The sequence below is a fragment of the Aythya ferina genome (assembly GCF_964211825.1).
Source record: "Aythya ferina genome assembly, chromosome: 6".
In the NCBI taxonomy this organism is placed as follows: Eukaryota; Metazoa; Chordata; class Aves; order Anseriformes; family Anatidae; genus Aythya; species Aythya ferina.
The window spans coordinates 12,072,762-12,096,700 of NC_140303.1; the positions used below are offsets into that span (position 1 = coordinate 12,072,762).

The following is a 23,939-nucleotide window of genomic DNA, read 5'->3' on the forward strand; positions in this document are numbered from 1 at the left end:
CCTAGCTCAAACTGCAAAGCTCATAAACACACAACCACAAAGGATGCAAGATGAGCTCAACAGCTGAGCCAAGATTTTTTTTTTTTTTTTTTTTTTTTAAAAAGGCAAAATAGAATTATGTAGATTAGCATATAGCTAGAAATGTGAAGAGCAACCCACAAAGCAGCTGGACACTGTACTCCAAAGCTTACACAGAGCAACACAAAGGGTAAATTATCCTGTGTGCTGCAAAAATGGTAAAATTACAGCAGAAGATCTAACATTACCTTCTTGAAATTGCGTTACAAATTCTAAAATAGACCATTCTTATCCTCAAATTTCATAGCCTTTCCCTCTGTTAGAGAGATGACATGCCCCCTAATGGAAATCCCCACCTGAGCTGCCAAACCTTCCCAATTCTTCCTCCATTTCGGCAACAAGCCTAATGTGCCCCACCAGAGCACGATTCTTCCTGCCTCTCCCCCTCCTTCATTAGGCGACCCGCTCTCCTTTGAGACACCAAACAGTTTTTGCTTCTTTCAGTGCAGTCATGTAGCTGGCACTCCATAATTAGACTGCATTCAATATTCAAGTGCTGGCGGCTACTTGCCCTTGGATATTACGGGGATAGGAGCTTCTGAAGTACCTAAAGGAGTACCCTGACCCTTCAAAGTTTGCAACATATGAAAGACGTGACTGATCATCTGTGGGGCAATCGCCGGACTGTCAAAAGACCTACTGTGCTCTTTCTAAAGCTACCTTGAGAGAAGAGATGAAACCTAAATCTTGCCTATCAGAAGTCAACAAAAGGGGTTCAGCATACATCTCCTCAGCAGTGCTGCTGCAAAATCACGTTTTCTACATCTTCTATTCTAGAGAAAAAAGCCCTGAAATACACAAAACTTAAAATGGCTGGCACTAAAAACCCCACAGACCTGCTAACTCCTGCTGCTGAGATCTTCAGACACAGTAGTTAGCGAGGAAAAAAACACAGTTAAATGGTTGTGTAGCAGGAGAAATACACCATAATTACAAGAACACTGGATCCAGAGAACAGTCGAGCTATATTGCCCGTTCGGCCTCCACACCTGTTTCTGTTATTACATCTTTGTCAGGACTCAAAGTGACAACTCATTAGCCACTCGGTGCTAGGAAAAATCCTTAAACCAACACGCTTTGTTTCCACAACTGCAACTATAAATAGGTTCACACTGGGCTTGCGAGCATCTTTGTTGGAGTATTCCTAGACAAGGATGTGTCCACAAGCATGATTTTTTTCCCCAACAACAACAAAACAGTTTAGGCAACTGAGTGGCTACGTGGGACCTCTGCTGAAAACAGAGTAAGAATTGTTCTTCACGAATGCCCGATGTAAGCTGTGGATACACACAAATTATTGCTGTTCACAGAAGCTAACCTGTGTACATCATTAGCCAGTTTAAGACTATGTATCTTCAGATTAATGTTGAAGTGCCTGTAATTGAAACATCGTCCAGAGAAAGCCAGACAATTAAAAAAAAAAAAAGCTGTTCTACAAAGGAAATAGAGAGAGGAAAGCAGAAATATTTTTGCCCTGGAGCTTTCACGTGTCATCTAATCCAAAAAATTATTCAGCACTTCTGAATTTAACGTAAGTATATTTGCTAAGGGATGGTTCTAAACCAAATCAATACCGACTTAATCTGTGTGGCGGGGACCAAAAATAATCAAGACAAACATTTTAACTTTTTTTTTTTTTTTTTTTTTTTTTTTTTAAAATCAACTGTATTCTCTGTGCATTCACATACTCAAACTATCAGAGATGATGATCCTGGAAGCCATCTATCCAGATATAAAAAAGCTGAACAAAATGGATTTGGGAAGTCAAGAACTTTTCTGCAAATAAACAGGGATATGCCAAGAATATTTAGAATTGCAAATCAGGAGAATTGATGTTTAGCAAATATTCGGTCGTTAGGAAAGACCGATGCCTCCCTGTTGCACGTGTACATTTAATTTCACAAACTAGAATGACTTGACTATGTGTTTTGCTGTAAAGTTTAGTTAATCAAAAGCATGTGAAACTCCTGATCTGTGAGATGAATAAAATGTTCAAGTTTGGATAGAAAGCTCTCGACTTGAATGCCTCTTCTTCCATGCCTGACCTAGCTCACCAAAACAAAACGAACCTTCCCACCCCCTGCCACTTTCATCTCAAACACTACTTTTTGTTAGTCAAACTGCTCCTTTGTAAGCAGCTCCTACCAACTTCGCAGCGGCTCATTTATTTCATCTTGATTGGAAGGACAGCCACGCTAAGCGGGAGAGCTCGGCGCTGCAGCAGCCCGTGAGCCAGAAAGCCCCGCTCAGCGCCAGCACGCTCCCCGCGGCCCCGCACATCTGCATGCAGACCACCGCTGCTTCTTCCCCTGCCCCAGCCATGCACACAGAAGTTATTCCCTGTTGGTCCCTGTTGGAGAGGAAACTTGGAGCGATTCTGACAGCTGAAGCTGCCCAAATCCTCTCTCTGCAGTACAGAGGCGGCAGGGGACGGGTGAGCACCACCCGGCTGAACGCACTCGAGGCGGGCACATCGGGTCACCCCCTCTCCCCGAAACCAAGAACTGTGCCTCCATAATGAACCAACTCCTCATTGTGCTCAATTTCTGAGCTAATCACCATTAGAAACACTGTTGCCAGAGTAACTGATCTGACAGAGCTGTCTTTCATTGGTTCAAAGGGCCGTTCATATGTCACCTTCTTGTGCAGCGTCAGGCTGCTTTGGCAGGGGCAGCTGGGTCTCTAAAATCTCATTAGCGCAGCTCCATTCAAGTATAAGGACAAGAAAGTCAGAGGCCTGAGAGAAAAATGCTCCTTACAAGAAGTTCAAGATACAAGGTAAGACTGTCTCATCTAGCTCCACCTCCTAAAACTTCAAGTACAAAGATAGCTCCGCGCCGCACAATGGATGCGTTTTGGGAAATCTCATCCAGCCTGAGAACTGCTCTCTGCCCGTTTTTAAGGCAGGGCCTGGAAAACGTCCAGAGGTATCAACAATTTGATCGCTGCTCCCTTGCCCAGAAGGCTGTGAATAGGGTTACCGCTGCGCCTTTGACACCGCTTTTTACTGAGGAACGCTCGAAATAATGAAAGGGAAGACTCCAGGCACACACTACCTGTGAAACGTGGTGATCCTCACCATTTAACACTGTTAGAAAAGCATCGTGTGTTTAGAGGAGATGAAAACAGTCTTCTCGAATTACCACTAATTTAAATAAAAATGGGTTTCCCATAAAATCGCATCCAAGACTATTTATTTTCAGTGTCTCAGTATGAGAAAACACTCGGTTAAAACCTGAATCAGGCAAAAGATGGGAATACAAGAATTGGGCACTAAATTTTCTTCCACTTGCTGAAAAAAACAGCTTTCAGCCGAAGTTGGACTGCTCATGGCTGACTGAAAAACAACAGAAAGGACAAACAACCTATATTTTACTACTGGGAAAAACTGTGGAGTTTACACAAAGCTTACCCCCTCCCCTGCACGCACACAGAGCGTTTTGAAGGAAACGTTCATGGCAATTACTGATTTGGCTGCTTTTGCAGACCACGATGAGACTTCTGCCTACAAAAAGCACAGACTGTTAGCCGTAATGCAACCAGTGCCAAAGATGGCTCTTGATAAGATGATGATTTATTAGGAAGGCCAAGCTGTGCATGCACTACACTGAATCTTTCAAAAGGGCATGCTCTCCTTATCATCAAAGGCCACCGTGATATTTTTAAGTAAGAGAAAATGAATGCTTCATCACCAGGCTTACATAACAAATCTGATTCACATGAGAAATCTGATTCTCTTTAAATTCATTTTTTGCAATCTTCACGTGAGCACAAGGTCAAAATATTTGTTTAGTGCTTAAAATTCCAGGAGAGGGAAACAGGCTCAGAAACACCACAAAAATTGTCACCATCTGGTTTTGGACACCAAGCATAAAGACAACTGGGAACCCCAGCACCCTGCTTGATCCGGCACTGCTGGCATCCCTACCCTGCACTTGCTCCCTCCCCTGCCAGATTTCAGGCTTTGTAAGTTGCATGCCAGCAAGTCTGATGTTATTCGTGCATGTCCTGGTGTTCAGCATCTGCCCGTACGGAAGCTAAAAGGCCCCTGCAAGTCCTTTTGACTAAGAGGCAGGAGAGAACACACTTCTCATGTCCAGTGCTTTACACTCTCCTTGTCACAGCCTCATTCTTGTTCATCAATTAACACTTCCCCGGACTAACCCTTTTATAAGGTATTTTATAACACCAGCAGTGCTCACCATAGTTTATTACTGAAATTCCTACAGAACAGAAAAAACAATACATGAGGAATTATCCTAGCCAACATCTCCAGGCAATAATACGAACATCAGGAAACAAAAAACATTAGATGTATTTAAACCAACTCCTACAGCAGTCACGGGTCCTATAAAAAGCTCTTTTAGCAGGGAAAAGGACAGAGAGAGTGAAAGTGGCACAAGTGGCTGTGGTGGTTCCACACCAGCGGGTAGCTCAGCACCACCACACCACTCTCTTGCTCACCTTCCTCAAACACGGGGCAGTGCCAGGGCCCTGTGCACAGAGGCCTCCCTGCAGCCTCCATCACCAAAACCTCCCCACGCACACACAGCTATACGCTAGTGTAACTGACATCGATAAATCACATTTTATCAGATGAATAAACTTAATCTGCTTCTGCCCATAAGCCCTGCTGATGGCCGTTTGTTTCTCGTGGGAAGCACTACCTCAGAAAAACACTATGGGAATTTAAGACAGCCAGCAGCTTATGTATTTACAGTAGCTCCATTTTAGCTTAATATTCCATGTTTATAATAAATGTGTTCAATAAAAGTAAATTTATTCCACAGTTACATATTACAGGACAGCAGTAATAACTGCCAGAGCAAGCACTAACCACAAATGCCTTTCAGTGGGAAGCATAAAAATAAGCATCCACTTTTAAAGCCATTGGGCCTGTTATTTTAATCCCATTCAATTTCCAGGCTAGACAACTTTTATACTTCTTCCTTTAAAAGGAGGGGGATGGATGTGGGCATCGCATGCTCACAGTACTGCTGCAAGACAAGAGGAACACACGCCTCCCTGTCCTGCTGAGGAGCCTCCCATTTTGTTAATGTATAAAAAAAAAAAAAAAAATGCCCTAAGCCTCATTCTCACAACTCTCACCCATTTATTTCAAATGACAATTGATCTGTTTCCTATAATGTTAGCATTCAATTTATTATGGTCTTCCAGTGTGCAAGCATGTAAAATGTGAAGCCAAGGCAAGTCTGTGTAGAAGAACAGCACACGCCACAGTATGCAGCTGCACGAGATGCTGCCTTGAGCAGCAAAATCAGGTTCACAACTTTTTAACCAAGATCTTTCAGTGGTCTGTGGTCCAACCCTCAGCTGTATCAGCATGGCTGAAGTGCACCACACAGCCAGAAATGTCTCAAGCTGTTTTCCCCTCCAGAAACAGTGCCTTGCAAAGCCATACCCAAAGACATGAGTTACCATTCTGCTCCGTACAAAAACCCATTTAACCTGCTAGCAGACTATGGCGATGCTTGCCAGGATAAGCTGCATTTCACATTACAGGGTGACCAACAAGGGTGGGAAAATTAAGTGTATGGGTACCTTCATCACACATAGCAAGAAAGGAGTCACTCTGATGGAAAAAGCTGTAATGCATGGCACCAAAAAGCACTAGGAAGTTTTACAGGACAAAGTTCTTGGCAAACAAATCTGTACTTTAAAAAAAAAAAAAGTGATTACATACACAATACTTGACTTAGTACTTGACTAAGACACACCTCACTTTGAAGCACTGGATAGTCACATTAGCCAGATAGCTTTTGTTCTTGTACTGTTTCGTTCTTGAATTTATTTTGCATTATAACTTATCAAGCACCCAAGCACAACCTATAAAGAAAAGCACACCAAAACCTTTCGGTTACCTTCTCCTGGCTTCCTTCTGCTTCAGGAAGCAAAGCATTTAACGAGACAGCCCTCTTCCCTGCCAAAGGTAAGCAGGTATTCCCTTTATCTCATTTCATTAAAACAAATTCATCTTCATTTATGTCTCAATTACCTTGCAGGGCTGTTAATTTGCTGGAAATGAAGCTATTGTGTAATCGCTGTTATTACTTGGGGGATTTAAATGCTGCCTGTAATAAACAGTTACCTTCAGGACAGAACAAAGTCAACAGTATTAACATTAATTATGGAATAAAAAATGGCAGCCAAGTATACAGCTACAAAGCTAGAAATGTAGCTCCTGTGAAGCATGAACAAAGTTAGCAGGATACAAGACAACTAATGCTATGTACTTTGCTGATCTGTATTAGTCTTCACTTGTAATGTGTGATGGCTGAAACACTTCAAGCTACACACAGTCACTGGACATCACAATTACAGGAATTTGTAAGGGCAATAGGAAGAACCATTCAAAATGAGATTCTCAAATTAAGCATGTGTACAAACCCTCTGCAATGCTTCACATTTGCAAATATTAACGTTGATTAAGTCCATCATGCAGGATTCTGCCAAAAGGGTTGTGCTCACCCATATGCGACAAGACCCCCGCTGATACGAGTACATTTGAATTAGTACCTTGAACGGAGTTACACAGAACAAATTATTTTTCATGTTTAGGTTATTGTGCTAATATAACTTTGCCCATAACAATACACTTTTGCTCATATAATTGCATTTCCAATATCACTACGGTGCAGAAGTCGCTTGCTCTTTTTGGTGGTGGTGGTTTTGTTTGTTTAAATGAAGATCTGGGTTTGGAACGAGCCAGGTAAGATAAAGCACTGGGGTTAGAACTTGGCATTTACTAAGAAATTTCAGTCACAGTAATTTGAACTGCTGGAATAGTTCAGAAGGCAAACCCTCAGCATCCTACAGAGTTCCACGTGCAACCCAAATCCATCCTTCACACCTCAAGAATAAGAAATTACAAAGAAAAGTTCATAGTTTTACTACACATATTAGACTGGGTCCTCAAAAGATCTTGAAGTTGCATCTTATTGCTAAAATCATAATTCTTTCACCCTACTAAAATGATTTTTTTCTACCTACGCACATTCAAATAGTTACCAAGTACTACACAACTATGTCATGAGGTAAGTGACTAGAACACACACGTATGACCTCATGGATTTTATGCTACAAAACACCATTTTATGTTCACCACCATTAAACACTTTCAGGTACAGTGGGGTAATGTTATTTTTTTGTAGAAAATTATAATAGAATTCCCCTTAAAATAAATGTGGCATTGCACTTCAATGCTACTTTGATTTTTTTTTGTTTGATGCTATCATTGAAATTCATGTTCTAGCTCTGGCTCTGTTCTTCTTTTACCTGGTACAAAAATACAGTTATAAGTAAGTCTCAGAATTAAATATCTCTAAACAATGGCAATAAGTGTAATTTTTATTTACATATGTAGCTATGATTATCACCGCATGTCACTTATTCATAAATTTGATGCAAATCACTGTCTCCCAAGATTAGGTAAGCAAATATGCCAATAAATCTGCTAGACAATCTGGAAAGCATCTGGCATCTGAAGAAATTAAAAAAAATAAACTTAAGTTTGCCTCAGTACACAAACTGTGCTGCCAGTAAAAGCATATGGCTTCAGGATTTATTAAGGCAAACACTGTCAGACATTTGGGTTAAGAATTTTGCACATGGATTTACCTAATCTGTAAATCACGAAGCTCTGTTTATCCTTCCATTACAATGGGATCAAGTCATAAATCCTGTTATTTCCACTCAGAGTTACAATTTTAAAGAAAAGTTTAAGAAATGTTAAAACACAAGAAATAAGGAAACAATTTAGAAAACAGCATATTCAAATAAAACGATGTCAAATTAAGTCTTCATTAAATGCCCATAAATATTTGTGTGTTTTTTTTTTTTGAACCACAGAACAACATAATGTACAACAAGAGTTTTGGCACATGACAAAATTTCATATTTACCTTTTCCTTCATGAACAGCTTATTTCTTGTGGCGTGCTATTAAACTACAGCTTTAATAGATGAATGTTTGTACTCACCAAAGATTAATACACATCCAATAAACTCACTAACAGCACACAGCCAAGGACATAAAATGACAGAAAGCTCTGGATTTCATTAGGAAGACTGAGGTATGTCTATCATTTATAGAAGATGATATTTGATATCATCTATATCAAATAAATTCAACTTCACTTGTGCCTCATTTCAGAGAGTATTATTCCTTCACCTGTGAAAAGGTTTTCATTGCTACCAAAACCAAAGGCCTGTCATTAGAATAATCAGTGATTTTTTGTAAAACTACCAAAATGACTTGAAATAGTTTCCTAAAAAGACCAAGTCTCTGAATCCAAAGGTGCAAGCACCCCTCGCGCTCACAGAGCTGTATGGTCCCAAAACAAGGGCTGCCTACAGAGCATGGAGGAGCGGAAAATGCAGTTTGCAGGTGCATCATTTCCGTTCACAAAGTGTGAAGGATCACAGCGGTCAGAAAGCCAGCTTGTTCGTAAGCAAGACAAGCCTGTTGCATTTGGGTATTATCTAGTTAACCAACAAATACTTAAGACTTCGCATTGGTATTCTGTCGAAACTTCTTCATGCTCTTCAAAATTCATTTTCAGCAAGTATCTAGTTGAAATAACCCACAGAGGTGGCTCTGTTGTAAAGAACTTGGTTCTCTGTTGTTTCCTTACGCTTTTAATCTCAAAACTTTACACATGCAGAGAAATAGCAATGAGTATATTTAATCAAAACCAGCCTTTTGTCTCCTAAATTTGTTATTTGTATCCCTTTTTCCAACCATAGCTAGCTTTGCCTGTCACTTTGTGATGCAAGGATGATGATATTATTCTGAATGGCATCTTGATGAATAAAACCATAGAACTGATGGAATATTTCAGTTCTGTAGCGGCTTGTCAAAATTCGTTGCAGGCTATTTCTGCCTTCCCCTGCCCTCCTGGCACTTCTGGTAGACACAATCTCCATTCATATGGCAGGCTGAATACCACAAAAATGATTATTCACAAGCAGAGGAGTGACCTATGCTTTAATTAGAAGTATCCGAGCATTTCGGACAACAACAAAAACAAACAAAACCAAAAAAAACTATGACAGCAACAAAAACCAAACAACTTCAACTTTCTGTTTCAACCCAGCTTCTGGGATAACGCCAAAGATTTCATGCTCCCATGGCATTCGTTGGTTCCAAAATTATGGAAACACCAATAAGATCCTATATCCCCAAGACACTATTTCCACAGAAATTTGCACAAAGATAATTCCCCTCACTTTGAATATGGAATTTCTTCCTTGAGATGTGAATGTTCTACTCAGAAGGAAAAAAAATATCAGGTATCATCTTTCATGCAGAGTATTTCGAGTTTGCTGTCTTAAATATCAACAACTCTAAGATGTATTGCATCTTAAAATGAGTTTGATGGCTTTTTGAACACTGGATATACACCACACATTGGTTAACCCCTTAAGAATTTTTCAGAATAAAAATCTGAAGTACTCTTACGACATTCAAACTTCTTTACTACAGTACTGATGCAACTACAGCCAAAGGAAAATCTCCCATATAAAACGGAGTTGTCATATAATAATGTACACAAACAAGTGAATACAACTGCACCAGCATGCAAGAAGATGTGCACCAGCTCTTGCATCATGTCTTCTGAAGCACAAGTTACATACATCATTCACCATCAGGATCCAGAAATAGCACAATATTCTTGTACTTTAAAGAAAAAACCTTCTCAAAACAAACCGAATAACATGCCTCAAAATCCACCTCAGACACACTAATTCCTATTAGAAAACTAGTACCTTTTGCCTTAAATCTGCTGCTTTAAGGGTTAATCTTATTATCTTATTGTTCCTAAGACTGTTGATGAACTCTCAAGTGAAATAATCCCTTATCAAAATGATCTCAGTAAGTCCAGAACTAGATATAAAGTCATATATTCTATACTGAAGGCTAAATTCTTCACTTGTTTTTGTGGCATTTATGTACATGCAATTGTCAAAATCTGTACTCCACAGCAGAAGCATCATAGAGCTTTTTACATAAATCTCACAAAACACATAAGCCCCCCCACCTTCACACTTTAATCATTTGCTAACAGTTACAATAAGGTTGTATTAAAAATTTAAACTGCCCTACTTAATGCAATTTACCTTCAAAGGTCCATTTCCAGAGAATGAATTTGAATGATATAAATGTCGAACACTTGATCAGATTTATTGCACTGAAGAATATTTCTCTTGATACAGATCTGACGAGTGAAGGCTAATGACTTCAGTTTTATTACTTTCTAAGCACTTAATGGGAAAATTTAGACATTTTCACAAGACTAAGCTTCAGCAAGAATGGTACATTTACAAAATGACAGCACAGGAGACAGCTACGCCATCTCTTTAGAGATGACCAGTTCAACGGCATTATTAATAGAGAGAGAAATGGGAGGGATTTATCCAGGAGATTCTGTGCACAACAGCCAGAGCTGTGCACCCCTCTGCTATCCGGAGAGGGGAACGATGTGCCTGAAACATTGACTACGGCCACATCCCTGTACTGAACTGCAGCCAAAATGCACCATCCCCTAGGAGACATGTTTGGGAAGTGACAGCTGAATTCATACCCAGATTGTAAAACTAGGAACCAAATGAGACTCCTGTACGTACAAATTAGTTCCTACAGGCAGCTATACAACAGTTATTTAAGCACGAGAAAATTATTACAGCAAGAGACCGAGTTACCAGCCTCCCAGCTCTCTGTTACAACCAGGTTTTCCATAACCATGGCAAGTACTTTCAAAATACTACAACCATGAAAAGTACTTTCAAAATACTACAAAGCAAATGGTTTTACTTGTCCAAGAATATATTTTAAATTATTTTTTAAACTGAAAGACAGCTGGGAGTCCTCAGGTTTCAATTAACATCTAGATCCTTATCCAATCAATCACCAAGTGCTATAAATTTCCTATATTTCTCATTAGTTACACTATTGCACAGCTTAAATATAAATATACCTTTCCGTAAGACTGTAAATTATGATGCCTAAGACACAAGCAACGGTACCAGCCATCAGAAGAGGCATAAATGATGAGAGCAAGTCAATTGTATATATGCTGAACTGAAGCTGATTTACTCCTCAATTATCATTATTTTTCTGATACATACAAAAGCATCACCAACAGAAGCCTCACTAGCATGCTACATCTCTTGGAGCTTGTATATATGACTTGAAACCAGTAATGACCTGTCTTTACTGATATTAACAAGTTTTATGCACAAAATCCAATTTTCTATGGAAAAAAATATTTCTTCAGCATCTGCCAATAATGTTCCTTCATTAACTGCAGATAGGCAAGGGGGTTGGTAGTTTTTTTTTTTTTTTAAGCTCTAAATTCAGAATGGTTTTTGTGATGCTGAAAACCAATTTCAGCCTTTTCAAAGGGCACGCACATAGCAGGGCAGCCCAGAAAGTACCGAACAAAGCAGCACCTCGGGAGCCCAGAAATCTTGGGGTCTGCTATACTGACACTGCAAAGAACGTGTTGGCTTTTGTGGCTGTGTGTCAGCTTTACAATGATTTCTCCTTCCATCCTGAGCCCATGACAAAGTGACTAAAAGCTCTCCCTGGTGATTAGCAGGACTCTGCCCCACGAGGTGCACTGCCTCCCTCACAGCCCACACCACGCCAGCTGGCAGAAGCTCACATCTCAGCTCTGTCGTCTTCCTCAGGAGAGGCTCTACTGGAAATGAAGGCTTCAGTCATGCACGTGTGTAGGGCACAACATGAATTTACCTTGGAGAAAAGCCTATAAACAATTGGGATGATGAAAGGACAATGCACGTGACACATGACTAAAGCATGCTCAGAAAACCTGCCTTCTCTTTATCTGTGTAAAAATTTCTTAAGAAGTCAATTCAAGGCTTTAAAAGCTCGAGGAAACTTCCACTTAACAGCTATAAGCTAACATACACACAAACGAAAAAAAAATCCACACCAAAGAAAAGCAAGGACCTGCAAGCTAAGGGCCAAAGGAACACAGCACGGCTACAACGAACAGAGTCTGGCTGTGCTCCTTTGGGCACTCTCACACACTCTTGGAAAATTTTTACCAGGCATCCCATGAGAAGTCTGAATGACAACCCAAGAAATAACTAAGGGAAAGACACAAGAGATCTTGATAGAAGTGAAAAACGTTCATTTACAAAACACACTTTTAATATTGCAACATCCCAAGAATCCAGGTGTCACTACTGAACAGGACAACAAACTTGCAGGGGATGTGGGATGCCCAGGTGGCTACAGCTATCCTAGCACAATCCTGCATCCCAATGAAGTAGTTTATATCCCCAAATTCCCTTGGCTTGGTGGGTCTGACCATCCACCCGCGGTGTCAGTGCATGGCAGCAAATAATGCTGCTCGTTAAGCAGCTCACTCTGTAAGACTGCTCAGCATGCAGACTAATGCCATCTTAATTAAAAACAGAAATCAAATGAGTAGCTTACAGATATAACACTGCACATTTAATGCCAACAAAAGTTACATCACAAGAGTGGTGCTAATGTTGAGGTTTAACTGTTAAGGGGGAATTCCACCTTTAATGGTCACAAGTTTCCTCCTGCAACAGCAGGGACTTAGCATTGCAAGCAGCCTCGTCAAATCAAAAGCTAATTTCCAAGTTAAATTTATAGGCAAGCAGTTTGAGGATTCTCTGCTTTACGCAGAATGGGGAAAAAAACGGCTTTAACAATCCCGCAGCAGAGCTGGAGCTTCCTGGCATAGGAAGGAATTCAGAGGGAGCGATGCCCACAATCACCCTGGCTCACTCCACATGCGCCACCTCCATCCCTTCTTTCAGGCTTCTGCATTCTGCATACACCCGTGCTAATCCCACAGAAGCAAACGGCCTCAATAGGATTTGCATATGCATACGGATTAGTTGAAAGGGAATGATTTGCAATGCATTTCGGCAATCACTTTAGAAGAACAATCCATGCTAATAATAAACTTTGAAGTTTAAAACGTGTTTGTTACACAACAGAAAACATGACAAAAGGATGATGTTTATTACACAAGTTGGAAGTGTTTGATAGCTCAGACAAAACCATCCCTTTACCTAAGAGGAAAAGAATGCCATTCACTTCTACACATTACAAAATACACTACAAATACACCCTGGAATAGAGAGAAATTATGGAAACTAAGAGTCATTAATACAATATCAGTAATTTGGCAGAGCTTTTTGCTTGTTTTACAACCCAGATCAAAGAGCTGCAGTATGCTGTATGCTAGAAGTAACAAATATGTCAAAGCAATAATAATAATTGGGCAACTCAACAGATGGCCAGGAATCCCAAGGCCTGATACACCAGAAGTGGAGCATTTGAGGGCTGCTGCTCAAGGGAAAGCAGTGTGTTCTTCAGGAGACTCCCCAGGCCTGGCATTGCCTGCTGCCTTTATTCTGGAAGCAGGCACTTTCTGCCAGCAAAGCAGAGATTTTATTTCCAGGTGTCCTGTAAGGCTCTGGTGATGCTCTGAGCAGGCCGGTGTTATTCTCCAAGTCAGTTTTAGAGCAAAGGGCAGAGGGGAGGTGTTTTTCCCTGCATCTGTCTTGAGACAAGACACGTGGCATGGTAGGTCTTATCCCTTAATTCATCAGTACTTTGCTAGCAAAGTCACTTTGTGCTAACGAATCCAAAGCTAAATCCACAACAGACTTAAAACCAATGCCCAAGGCACAGCATGCTGGCAATAATTAAAGAGATCAGATTTTAGAAGTTTCACGCTGCCCTCTGCATTTCAGAAGTTGTTGGGCAAGCTGTAAGGAACACATGTTTTAAGACAGCAGATGACAAATCTTAAGATTTGTCAATAAAAATCTAATTTCAAAACATTTTTCAAAATCAAGAAAAACAGGTTAAGTGACAATATCCTAACATAGAGCATACCAGTACGCAGTAAGAACAGCAGGAGCTACTAGCAGGGCAGGCTATACCCCCAACACACAGCAAATGAGTCGCAGTTTAGACAGGCCTCCTGACAACCTGAAAAGACACCTGTCTTATTTTTGTTGGTTTCCCTTTTTTCCCCTCTATTGGGACTCTGCAGGATGCAAGACAATTTAGCAGCAGTTTTATTTTCCCCAGGTACTAAACACAACAGCAACACAAATGTCTAATGCAGACTGTAAAACAGCAAAGCAGAAACAGATTAGAACTGAAAATAAAAGCAAAAAACCTGGCAGTGTATTTCAGCATTATACTAAAAGTGCAACGCACTCAGAGAGGCTTATAGCTACAATACCCTGTGTTTCAAAAAAGCACTAGTTGATTGCTATCAGATTAGAAGTGATACTTGATATTAAAAAGTGAGAGCAGACGCTGTCATTTCTTCAGATACATTTACAGAACTGCCACAACCTGCAGCTCTGCAGACAGACCCACCACATGCCTTCAGATCAGCGCACACATCCACATCACACTTAGCTAAAATTTCATCTATGGCTCAAGTACTGACATTACTGACACATACACATTTAAAAGCAATTTTTAAACACTTGATGGAGGACAAGCTAATACATTGGGATAATAACAGAAATCACAATTTATTCATCGCACTGACTGCATAAGCAAAGAAGGGACAACACACAAAACCAAGATACCAAAGTCTTAAATATTCGACTGTAGAAAATGCAGAGAATTCATCAGAAACTTTCTAGCTTTCTCCCTCTTCTAGAGCTTGCATTTGCATTAGTTTTTGGCGTTAATGGAAAACAACCTTTACCTGTTTGCAAGACACGTCATGAACCTGCTTAGGACATTTTGTAACTCCAAACGCACGTGAACCTATAAAACATGCTGCTTACGCCTCTCAAGCTCAGGTCCATTGCCAATAAAAAGCAACCGACCACCAAACGACCATCGTGCTTCCTTCCCCAGAATTTCTTTTCACATTTGCATCCAAGTACATAAACCTAATGGACCAATCCTGAATCTTCAGTAATGGGAACCATATTCTTTTGTATTTTAATGAAATGTATCAACATCGTTTCCATTCAGTGAAGAAGTATCATGGATGAACTAGGACCTTAATTTATTCTACTCCTCAGAAAACACAGCAGCTATCACCTACTGCATAACTATCTCATCACCATGCACTCTACATTTCAAGTAGCATGCCTACTGCATACTTCAAATTAACTATTAGAAAACGCTGTAAAACTAACTATAAAAGTAGGCATATGAGAAGTTCTTAAGGTACTGTTTTCTACATATAGCCTAGTGAATGACACACCTACTGTAACAACTAAAAACTGAACCTCTCTGGAACTTTATTAGCACTACAGCATTCAGCTCCTCTGTACATGTCACTTCTTAAGTGACGTACCCAGAACTATACCTCCTGATCCCACTGTTCAGTTCCAAGAAAAATGGATGCAGTTGTGCCATTGGAAGATGTTCTCTCTTCTCCACTCACTTCTGAATCCAAGGATAGACTTGAGGAAACTTGACAGAGCACTAAGAGCTTCAAAGTCCCTGCAACTCTCATGCAGCTATGCCACTAGGCAAAGGACATGTAAAGGTCCGAACAGTGGCTGTAACATCAGGTAATTAGTAAGCAAGACAGACACAATATGCATAGAAGTGACCTTTACATCGTCAAGAAATCAGGAAAAATAAAAGCTTAAACTCTAATTCATAAAAAAACATGAGTATCAGTCAATCAGGAATTATAAATCCATAGAAAAGGGGGGTTCCAGTATTTTCTTACCCAACTCACACCAATATTTGTCATTTTCTAGTCCAATCCAGTCTGCAGTGCTGTTTCAAGAATGAAGACTTCTTCACTCTTCTGCTATTCTCTGCAGGAAGTTGAGGAATTTGTACAGCTCATTTCAAGGCTTTCTATATGACACTGACTTCAGATATACTGAAAAATTTCCTCCTACCAACTACCGTGGGACCCTCCCATAACAATGCCAAATCTGATTTATGATACCACCGTATCAGAACTGACAGTGAAGGTCCCACCTGTGGGCATGGGTCTGAGAGGTCATATGGAAATTGGTAAGTGTTGGGAGAGATCTACACAGAGATAAATGCAGCCACTACAAAACCACTGATCAAGTGAAATCCCTCTTTCCAGAACCATCCAAACCACATCTTCGCAGTTACTGATGGTGCCTAAGAGTTATGGACGGTCTGGAGTAAGGGCAAAGTTCAATATTAAAATAACAGCAAGTTCAGAATAAAATACGCATGCAGAAATGGAGTTTGAAAAACAAGTTGTAGCAAACTTTTTCCTGTTGACTTTCTGTACTAAGTACTTTGACTCAGTTATACATAGCTGATTACAGTCTGTAAATACAGTTTATAAAATATATTATCACCTATTTAAAATTTGCTATATTTTCCAAAGCAATGCAAAATAGGAAAAAAAAAGAACATAACATAAAGGTTTATCTTCAAATACATTACTACTGCCTCTATGTTCAGTTCCCATATGATCCTGAAAAACTAACCAGAAGAGGCACATCCCTGAACAAGTGAAGGATCTTGGAAAGAGCTGCTCCACAATGAATTTAGTTCGTTGAACCCTGAAGACCTCCTTTCATGCAGGATTAAATTTTCTTTATTTATTGATTTTAATAAGCAAGCATTGTATTTTCTCCCCATTCTTTTGAGGATTGGGTGTGTGAGAGAGCAGCGGGGAGGACTTTATCTGTCCAGCAGTGCGAAACCAGCACACCTTGACGATTTTTGCAGAGATACTGCATCACCTGGTGTTTAGGGCAGGTGATGGTGCTGGCATCCCTATGGAAATAACCGCTCCTGGAAGGATGTGAGGAGCCCTCAGTTAAACCACTGCATGGTGAGGAGCACTCAGCTCAGAAGGCACAAGTAATGAGCACAAATGTTTAGCCTAGTTCCGGATATAAGTTTCAAGAATTCACATCAACCAACAGCAGCTCACTCTTCCCATGTTTTATTTATACTAAAATTCAATATTCGAGTGCTAATTTTGATTTTATTTATATGCCAGTGAGTTCTTAAAACATATGAGGTCAGAGTTTTTATTGCTACAGGGAAAGCCACAGTACTAAGGACAAAAAATTGTCCCTTTTGCTGCTCCTCCTCAAGAAAATTCAGAAAATAAAAATAGCTGGACCTCAAAAAACACAGATTTGTTTCCCTGTATTGTTGCAGCATGAGAAAAAAATCAAAGTTTTACCAGGCTGATAGAGTCCATCTTTGACAAGTCTAACTAATGAGTAATCAGAGCCGCTTGTCACTTCTGATGCCGTGCCGCAGCCATAAGCACTCCGCAGAAAGGTCACAGCTGTACGCTGCTGAAATCAGAGTAATTACAGGAGCCAGAGGACCTGCTCTCGAGCTCCGCATGGCACTTCGGCTGCACACAGCTCCAGCCTCCGACTTCGGCACTGAAGAACCCTTAGGGCCATATCTAGTGCGAGAGTCAATACTGCCTCTCCCTAAAAATCTGTCAGCGTGATAGGAGTAAGACTTTATTTACTTCCCATTAGACTGATTAACATTTCTTAATGAAAATACATCTATAAAAACTGACTCGTTAATACTGATGACAAGTGACAGCCATTCCCTGCAATCCAGGCCTACAAGGATTAATTTGTCATCTTCTATCCTCTAATGGACAGTTTGTTTTTTAAGGTACCCCTTTTAGACACAGTTCAACAAAACACTGGAAATATTATTTGGTTTTGAACATAAAATATTCCCCCAAAAGGATTTGGAAATAAATATCTGATAAACATTTATAAACTTACACTCCCTAATACAAGATTAGCTCAATTTTGCAAAGAAAACCTGCAAAAAACCTGCGACAGCACAACAATGGAGCTAAAGGTCCAAACTGTGAGGCAGCATCGACCTGCTCCATCCGCACTGACATAACGTACCTAATTCCTGCCCCAATATCCAGGGATTTATTGCTATTTTGTGCGTTAAAATTTTTGTGTTACAGCTATCTATACAAGGTAAAGTGTCCCAAATCTGTGTTTTATACCCCAGGTATAGAGGATGATACCCTATATCCTACTGCATGTGCAACACAACGGGCAATTTGAATTTTCACCTTCTCCCTTGTTTAGGGCACATGCCAAACACCAAAAAACAAATCCCATCCCAAACAAATTAATTTTTCATTAAGACGTGACAGCAGCAATGCCATCCTCAGTACCTGAGACGGGTACATAGCATCAAAAAGCTTCCATCAAGTCTCCCTTCACAGGATCTAATCCATCTGCCAACACCTTAACAATGAGGCTCTGAACACCAACATCACAAAATCCCGTCCCAGCAAGACTCATAAGTAACACAGACACAAAATTCTGTTTTTTTCCCCACAAAATACATTGCTACAACCTATGCAAATGGGTCAGACCTCAAGCCCTTAAGACTGGCTTCAGAACCATCCCCTCCAATTAAGAACCAGACTCAGCACTGAGTTGAAATCAGATTCAAACCCTTTTTCTCATACCCAGCAATAAAAGTTGCACTGATGGTGAAAGTTTCTCTTATAAATATTTGAACATTTCTTTTTCCTTTGTGATTTAAGAGTTGCATAGCACACAGTTAAATGGGTCAAAAATTTGAACTCAAACTAGGGAGAAACGTGCAATTATGAATACATCATGAACAAAAATAAAAGCAATCTTTATGCATTAATGGTACATCAAGCTAATTCAAGAAGGCTAAAATCATTAAAAAGGCATCCTGAGGCAGTACAGAGTCATTACTATATTGCACTGACAAGAAATATTAAAATAATCATTTCCAGTGTCATTGATAAAATTCATTTTGATAAGCAGGAAAACCCCTCTAATTCTTAACAATGAAATCTAAAGCTAGATCAAATACTAAATGGACTAATTTTCTCTTTAAAACCCAAACTCACCTGTCCAGCAATCCCCAGTTCCAAATATCAAGAGTAACTGATGTTTTATTAACCTGGATTTTTTTTTTCATTTAAGACTGAAATGCAGGGCCTGCTTGTGCAGATCCAACTTCAAACAGCATCAGAGATTAGACCCAAGTGGGACAACGCCGAGGGTTACAAACACCCCTCTGAAGTGTTCAACAAAACCTTGCTTCACTTTAGCATACAAACTCTTACAGCAGATTGTCAAATTGTGTATCTGAATACTTACCACACTTCAGAATTTACAAGCTGTATCACAGTATCAAAGCAGTTTAATTTGTAGATTATTAGGACATAGGACAACGAGCAAATCTTAGTCTTTTGAGATGCGTATACAATGAACAACCCCACTGATAATTTTTGATTACAAATCTAGTTTTCAACTTCATCCAACTTTAAAGAACAACCAAATAAAAATATATAAAAGTACATTAATTATGCCTCAGCTTCCATGAAGTGTTTCTGCACACAAAAATAAAACTGCTCACATTACAAAAGCATGAACCTACTTCGCTGCAATCAGTGAGCTTATCAAGGGTAAGGAAAGGAAGAATTGTAAACAATATATTGGGATTTATATAAAGAATTAAGTAAATGCATAATAATTATTCAAGTTGAAGTATTCTAACACTCAACAAGGGGAAAAAACAGGACCTGAGTTATAACTAACAGTTCAGTGCTTGCACAGATCAAAATTAGAAATTTGATTTCTAATCTGAGTACAATGAAGGTGTGAGTAAAACACCCTTCACTGAAACTTCTAGTTTCTTCAGCAGAAAGGTAGGTCTACATCATATTAATGTATAAAAGGAAAAAAAACCACTAAATTTTTAGAAAAGGTTGTAAAACTGCACCTTTTGGAACAAAACTACGAATTGCTATGTTTAAGGAAAGCCTATCGGGACTAGGACTCGTAGCAGGGTTTTGGACACTGGAAGTTCACAGTTAGAGATTTAACACCACCCCGCTGGTAATTCAGACTTCCTGAAAAGCAGCTTTGGGTTTGGAACACCAACTATACATGTAAATCACAGCTGACGCAAATCATTACATGCAGCATTGGACTTGATGAGAACCGGAGTCATAGCATACAAAACAAGAGCACTGAAGTTAATGGGAATTAACCAAAACCGACCTCTCCTGCTACATCCTCTATAACATCCACGTTTAACATCCTCTGTAACACCCATGTTTAACAAAAAAGTCCCTGGCAATCAGTGTTACTCTTGGACAACACAGTGAGGCACCCTTACAGAACTACCAGAGCAGACACCCTGGAGCATTTCAATACCAAGCAAAAGCTACCCTAGAACACCATGGCAAGCGGCTAAATCCTAAACCTGAATTCCAAGAATGGATATCCACCTGGTTCGAAGCAAAGTCTAGAAACAATTCCAATACACAGAAATACACAGGAATAGTAGCTTCGTGTCTTGCATACTGCCATATTTGTGGGAAAAAAAAGTGGTCAACACCACTTTCTCCTTAGCAAAAAAAACCAGCAAGAACCTGTCCTACATTATTTTTAATGTAACAGTTGGTCTGTACCCCTTTCATGTTCGCTGAAAAAATGCAGTAATTTTATCAAGGCTGCTAGCACTGACTCAGGGTTCCCTCAAATAATAAGAAATGCTCAACAGTGTTGTCTTACTGGGTGAAGAGCTATCCATCCTTCCCTCATCTCTTCTCCTTCTTCATTGCTAGTATCTACATCAAGAAGTGCTGTGGCTTTAAAAAGAAAAGTTAACTATGGGTATGGGGTCAAAGTCGAGCAACCAGGCAGGTGTCTGGCTACCCTGCTAACGAGGCAGCCTGACAAATTTAGGATAAGGGGAGGAAGAGCTGCTCCAGTTGAACACCAGCTTCAGAGAGCACAAGATGCTAAGCACACCCCAGCAAGGCACCAGGCTGGCTGCACACAGTCAGAACCACGAGGAACCGAAAACTTTTCGTAACTGCCTGCTAGCAAGATCAACTCACACGTCGATGTGGGCAGTTTCACAGAATTACTTCAGGTGTGTTCTGTTCTGTACATTTTATATTTGCCTATCAACATACAAAGAAGTTGAAATAAAATCAGTGTGTGTGTGTAAATCTAGTGTATATTTCACCATGTTAGCTTGTATTTCATACTGAATAAAAATGCGAAGTTATTCTCACTAAGTCACAGGCTCTCACAGCACGAATGGTCATTCAAGCAAAGGTGACAGAGCCACGGGTCACCCCCAGCTGTAGTTGGTGCCCCAGTGACAGCCCTCCCTATGACACAGTCTGTATCCCAGGAAGTCAGCCTGCTGATGTACAGGACAAGGATCTCTCACGTTCTGACAGGTTTCCTTTTACTAAAGGAAAGACAACTTGAAAACTGTCCCCAAATTTCTGCCTTTCTATCCCTTGCCTTTCAAAAGGTCTGCAAGTTTTGTAGACTACACAATCCCTCTGAATCAACCACTAAAAAAAAAAAATTAAGCCTACATTCAACCTGAACAACCCAGAGTTGCATAGACCAAGAGTCATTTAATCAATTCCTCCCTATTAACAACTTGTACTGCTCATTCACACCCTCTCATTTAATGGGGTTAAGAAGCTCCTTTGCTTCTTGCTGAAAAAAATAGCAAAAATTACCAGGAATTGGATTTGGTCCCAGTCGTGTCTGGCAACGGTAACACATTTGTACAGAAGCATTCCTAATTCCATTAGTTGGTAAACATTAAGTAGTTGGTTGACCACCATGTAGGTAAAACAGAATTTGAAATTTCTTGAGCACATTTATCATTTCTTTCTACTTACTCCTGAAATTCAGTAGAGATAAATAAGCTTCCTGGAAGCTTATGAGTTTATCACACTATCTTTTTGCGAAGAGATTTCTCTCTCAAAAGCTCCTTGAAAAAATAGACTGTACACCAACACTTAGAATATATAATTATAAATCTAACTATAGCTTGCACTCAAAAATAAACGTACTAACAAAAACCCTAAATGGTTGTTTGAAACTCATTCAATACAGAAAATGCAGGCAGTGAAAACAGTAATTTCTGCAACTAGTTCAATAGAAAACATTGAGAAAATTACAAAGATAAAGCTTTAAACAGTTTTCTGAGATACTTCCAACAGGCTGGCTGAGCATACCCTCGTTTGGAATCAAGCACAGTGCAGCATATGTCAGTGTTTTCCATCTGAAGATTAGAATGTTTGGCTTTTTTTTTTTTAAGCCACCTTTGCAGATACACAGATCTTTGCACTGATACACGCTGATGTGACACCATCTCACGACCACTAACAGTGCAGGTCTTTGCAACAAAAAGCTGACAACAACAAAAATTCCACAGAACTAACGACTTTTGAGCAGTAGTTCAATGTAATGAAGGTTTCTAAATGCAGAACTGTGATATTCAGATACTACACACCCATCACTAGAACAGAAGGCAACAAAATCCCAAGACACGTGGCTAAATTTCCACTAGAGGGTGCACAAAGTCCATTTCATGTACCAAGGATTAAGTTCAGCGTGGCTTCTCCAGCCTCAAAAGTTCTTCCAAGAGGTTAACTCTCCAAAATAGTTACAAATAGTCAAAACAAGGCTTCTGTTACTCATTTTTTAAGATGGTACACAATGATCACTAATACCTCCTACAAGGCAAACTAGAACATTGCTGTTATTCATGTTTTAAATCGTCCATCAGCAGACAAATTTACTTCTAAACACCTACAAAACAGCCAGCTTTAAACACTCCATGAATGCCACAAGTTACTTCTCATGACTATTCCATTCCTACCAATTGTCTCAGTTTATTCCCGATTTCTCAAATGCGAAAGACAATTTTAAACTACTTGGCACAAACACTCTCTCAGCATCTCCACAATCACTAAATCAAAACAAAGTAAACTTTATTAATATAAAGCAAGCACAAAGGAAAATAGAAAAATAAAGACTAAAAGTAGCTTAAGATGCCAAAAACCAAAGGTGGTGGGTAGCAGACAGCACAACACTGTGCACATGCCATGTTAAGCATAATAAGGCTTCTAATTATCTTAAGGTATTATAAAAAATGAATAAATCCCTAGAAACAAATATTTTCTTTACCTAATCATTAACAAATACTTGCAAAATGGAAACACACCAGACCTGTCAGACATCAGTGGCTATTTAAAAAACAACTACAGTACTATGTGATATGCTGGATGAAGAAAAAGTAATCTTTACCATCTTGAAAGACTCTCTCCACGTTGAGGCCGTACGTAGCACAGGTTTCATAGTAAGTGCATCTCTTGAGATCATTTGATAGCTTCCTTGCTCTGGCATCATCTATGACACGTGGGTTACTGGAACTTATAGCATCTACAGCAACAGAGGTAAAATATATTTACATACAGATTTAAACATAATTTGAAAACAACATCTTAGAATTACCAATGCCTGAACAATGAATTTAAATACAAACCATGTGACTTTTAGAATTCTTAGGAAAAAAAAGAGGACATAACTCCAAATTTTATACTTCAAAAAAATCAACTTATATCTTAAAATATTTAAAATCAACAGCACACTGATTCATTCTGAAAAGATAGGGAAAAAAAAGTGGTTTTAAGTTACTCTAAAATATATTTGGATCACCAGCTCAAATAAAATCCATAATCTTACAAAAGAGAACATGGCCTCTGAAGTAAAGTGTACATAGAAATAACAAGTCATAGAAATAACAAGTGGCTGATGATTATAAACATGTCAAATGATTTTAAGCCTCCTATAAATACCAGCAGTGGCTCACAGGTAACATTCACCTGTAGCATGAAGCATGAAACATCTCACGTTTGTAAGAACAGAACACTTTCAGTAACGAAACAATGAAATGCAGTGAATAAATAGTACCATGCATTACTGTGACACCCAGAAAGAGCTTTGCACAAGATACCATTTTCT

The 23,939-nt window shown here is 39.5% G+C and overlaps 1 protein-coding gene across 11 annotated transcripts in view; it reads right to left on the minus strand.

Moving 5' to 3' along the window:
• Window positions 1-23,939, minus strand: part of AGAP1 (ArfGAP with GTPase domain, ankyrin repeat and PH domain 1) — a 352,881-nt gene that overhangs the window by 201,070 nt on the left and 127,872 nt on the right. For all 11 annotated transcript variants that reach the window (XM_084524026.1, XM_084524027.1, XM_084524019.1 and 8 more), the window contains one exon: window positions 23,223-23,357. In XM_084524026.1, the coding sequence (XP_084380152.1) occupies window positions 23,223-23,357 (135 nt within the window). The remainder of the gene's footprint in view (window positions 1-23,222; window positions 23,358-23,939) is intronic.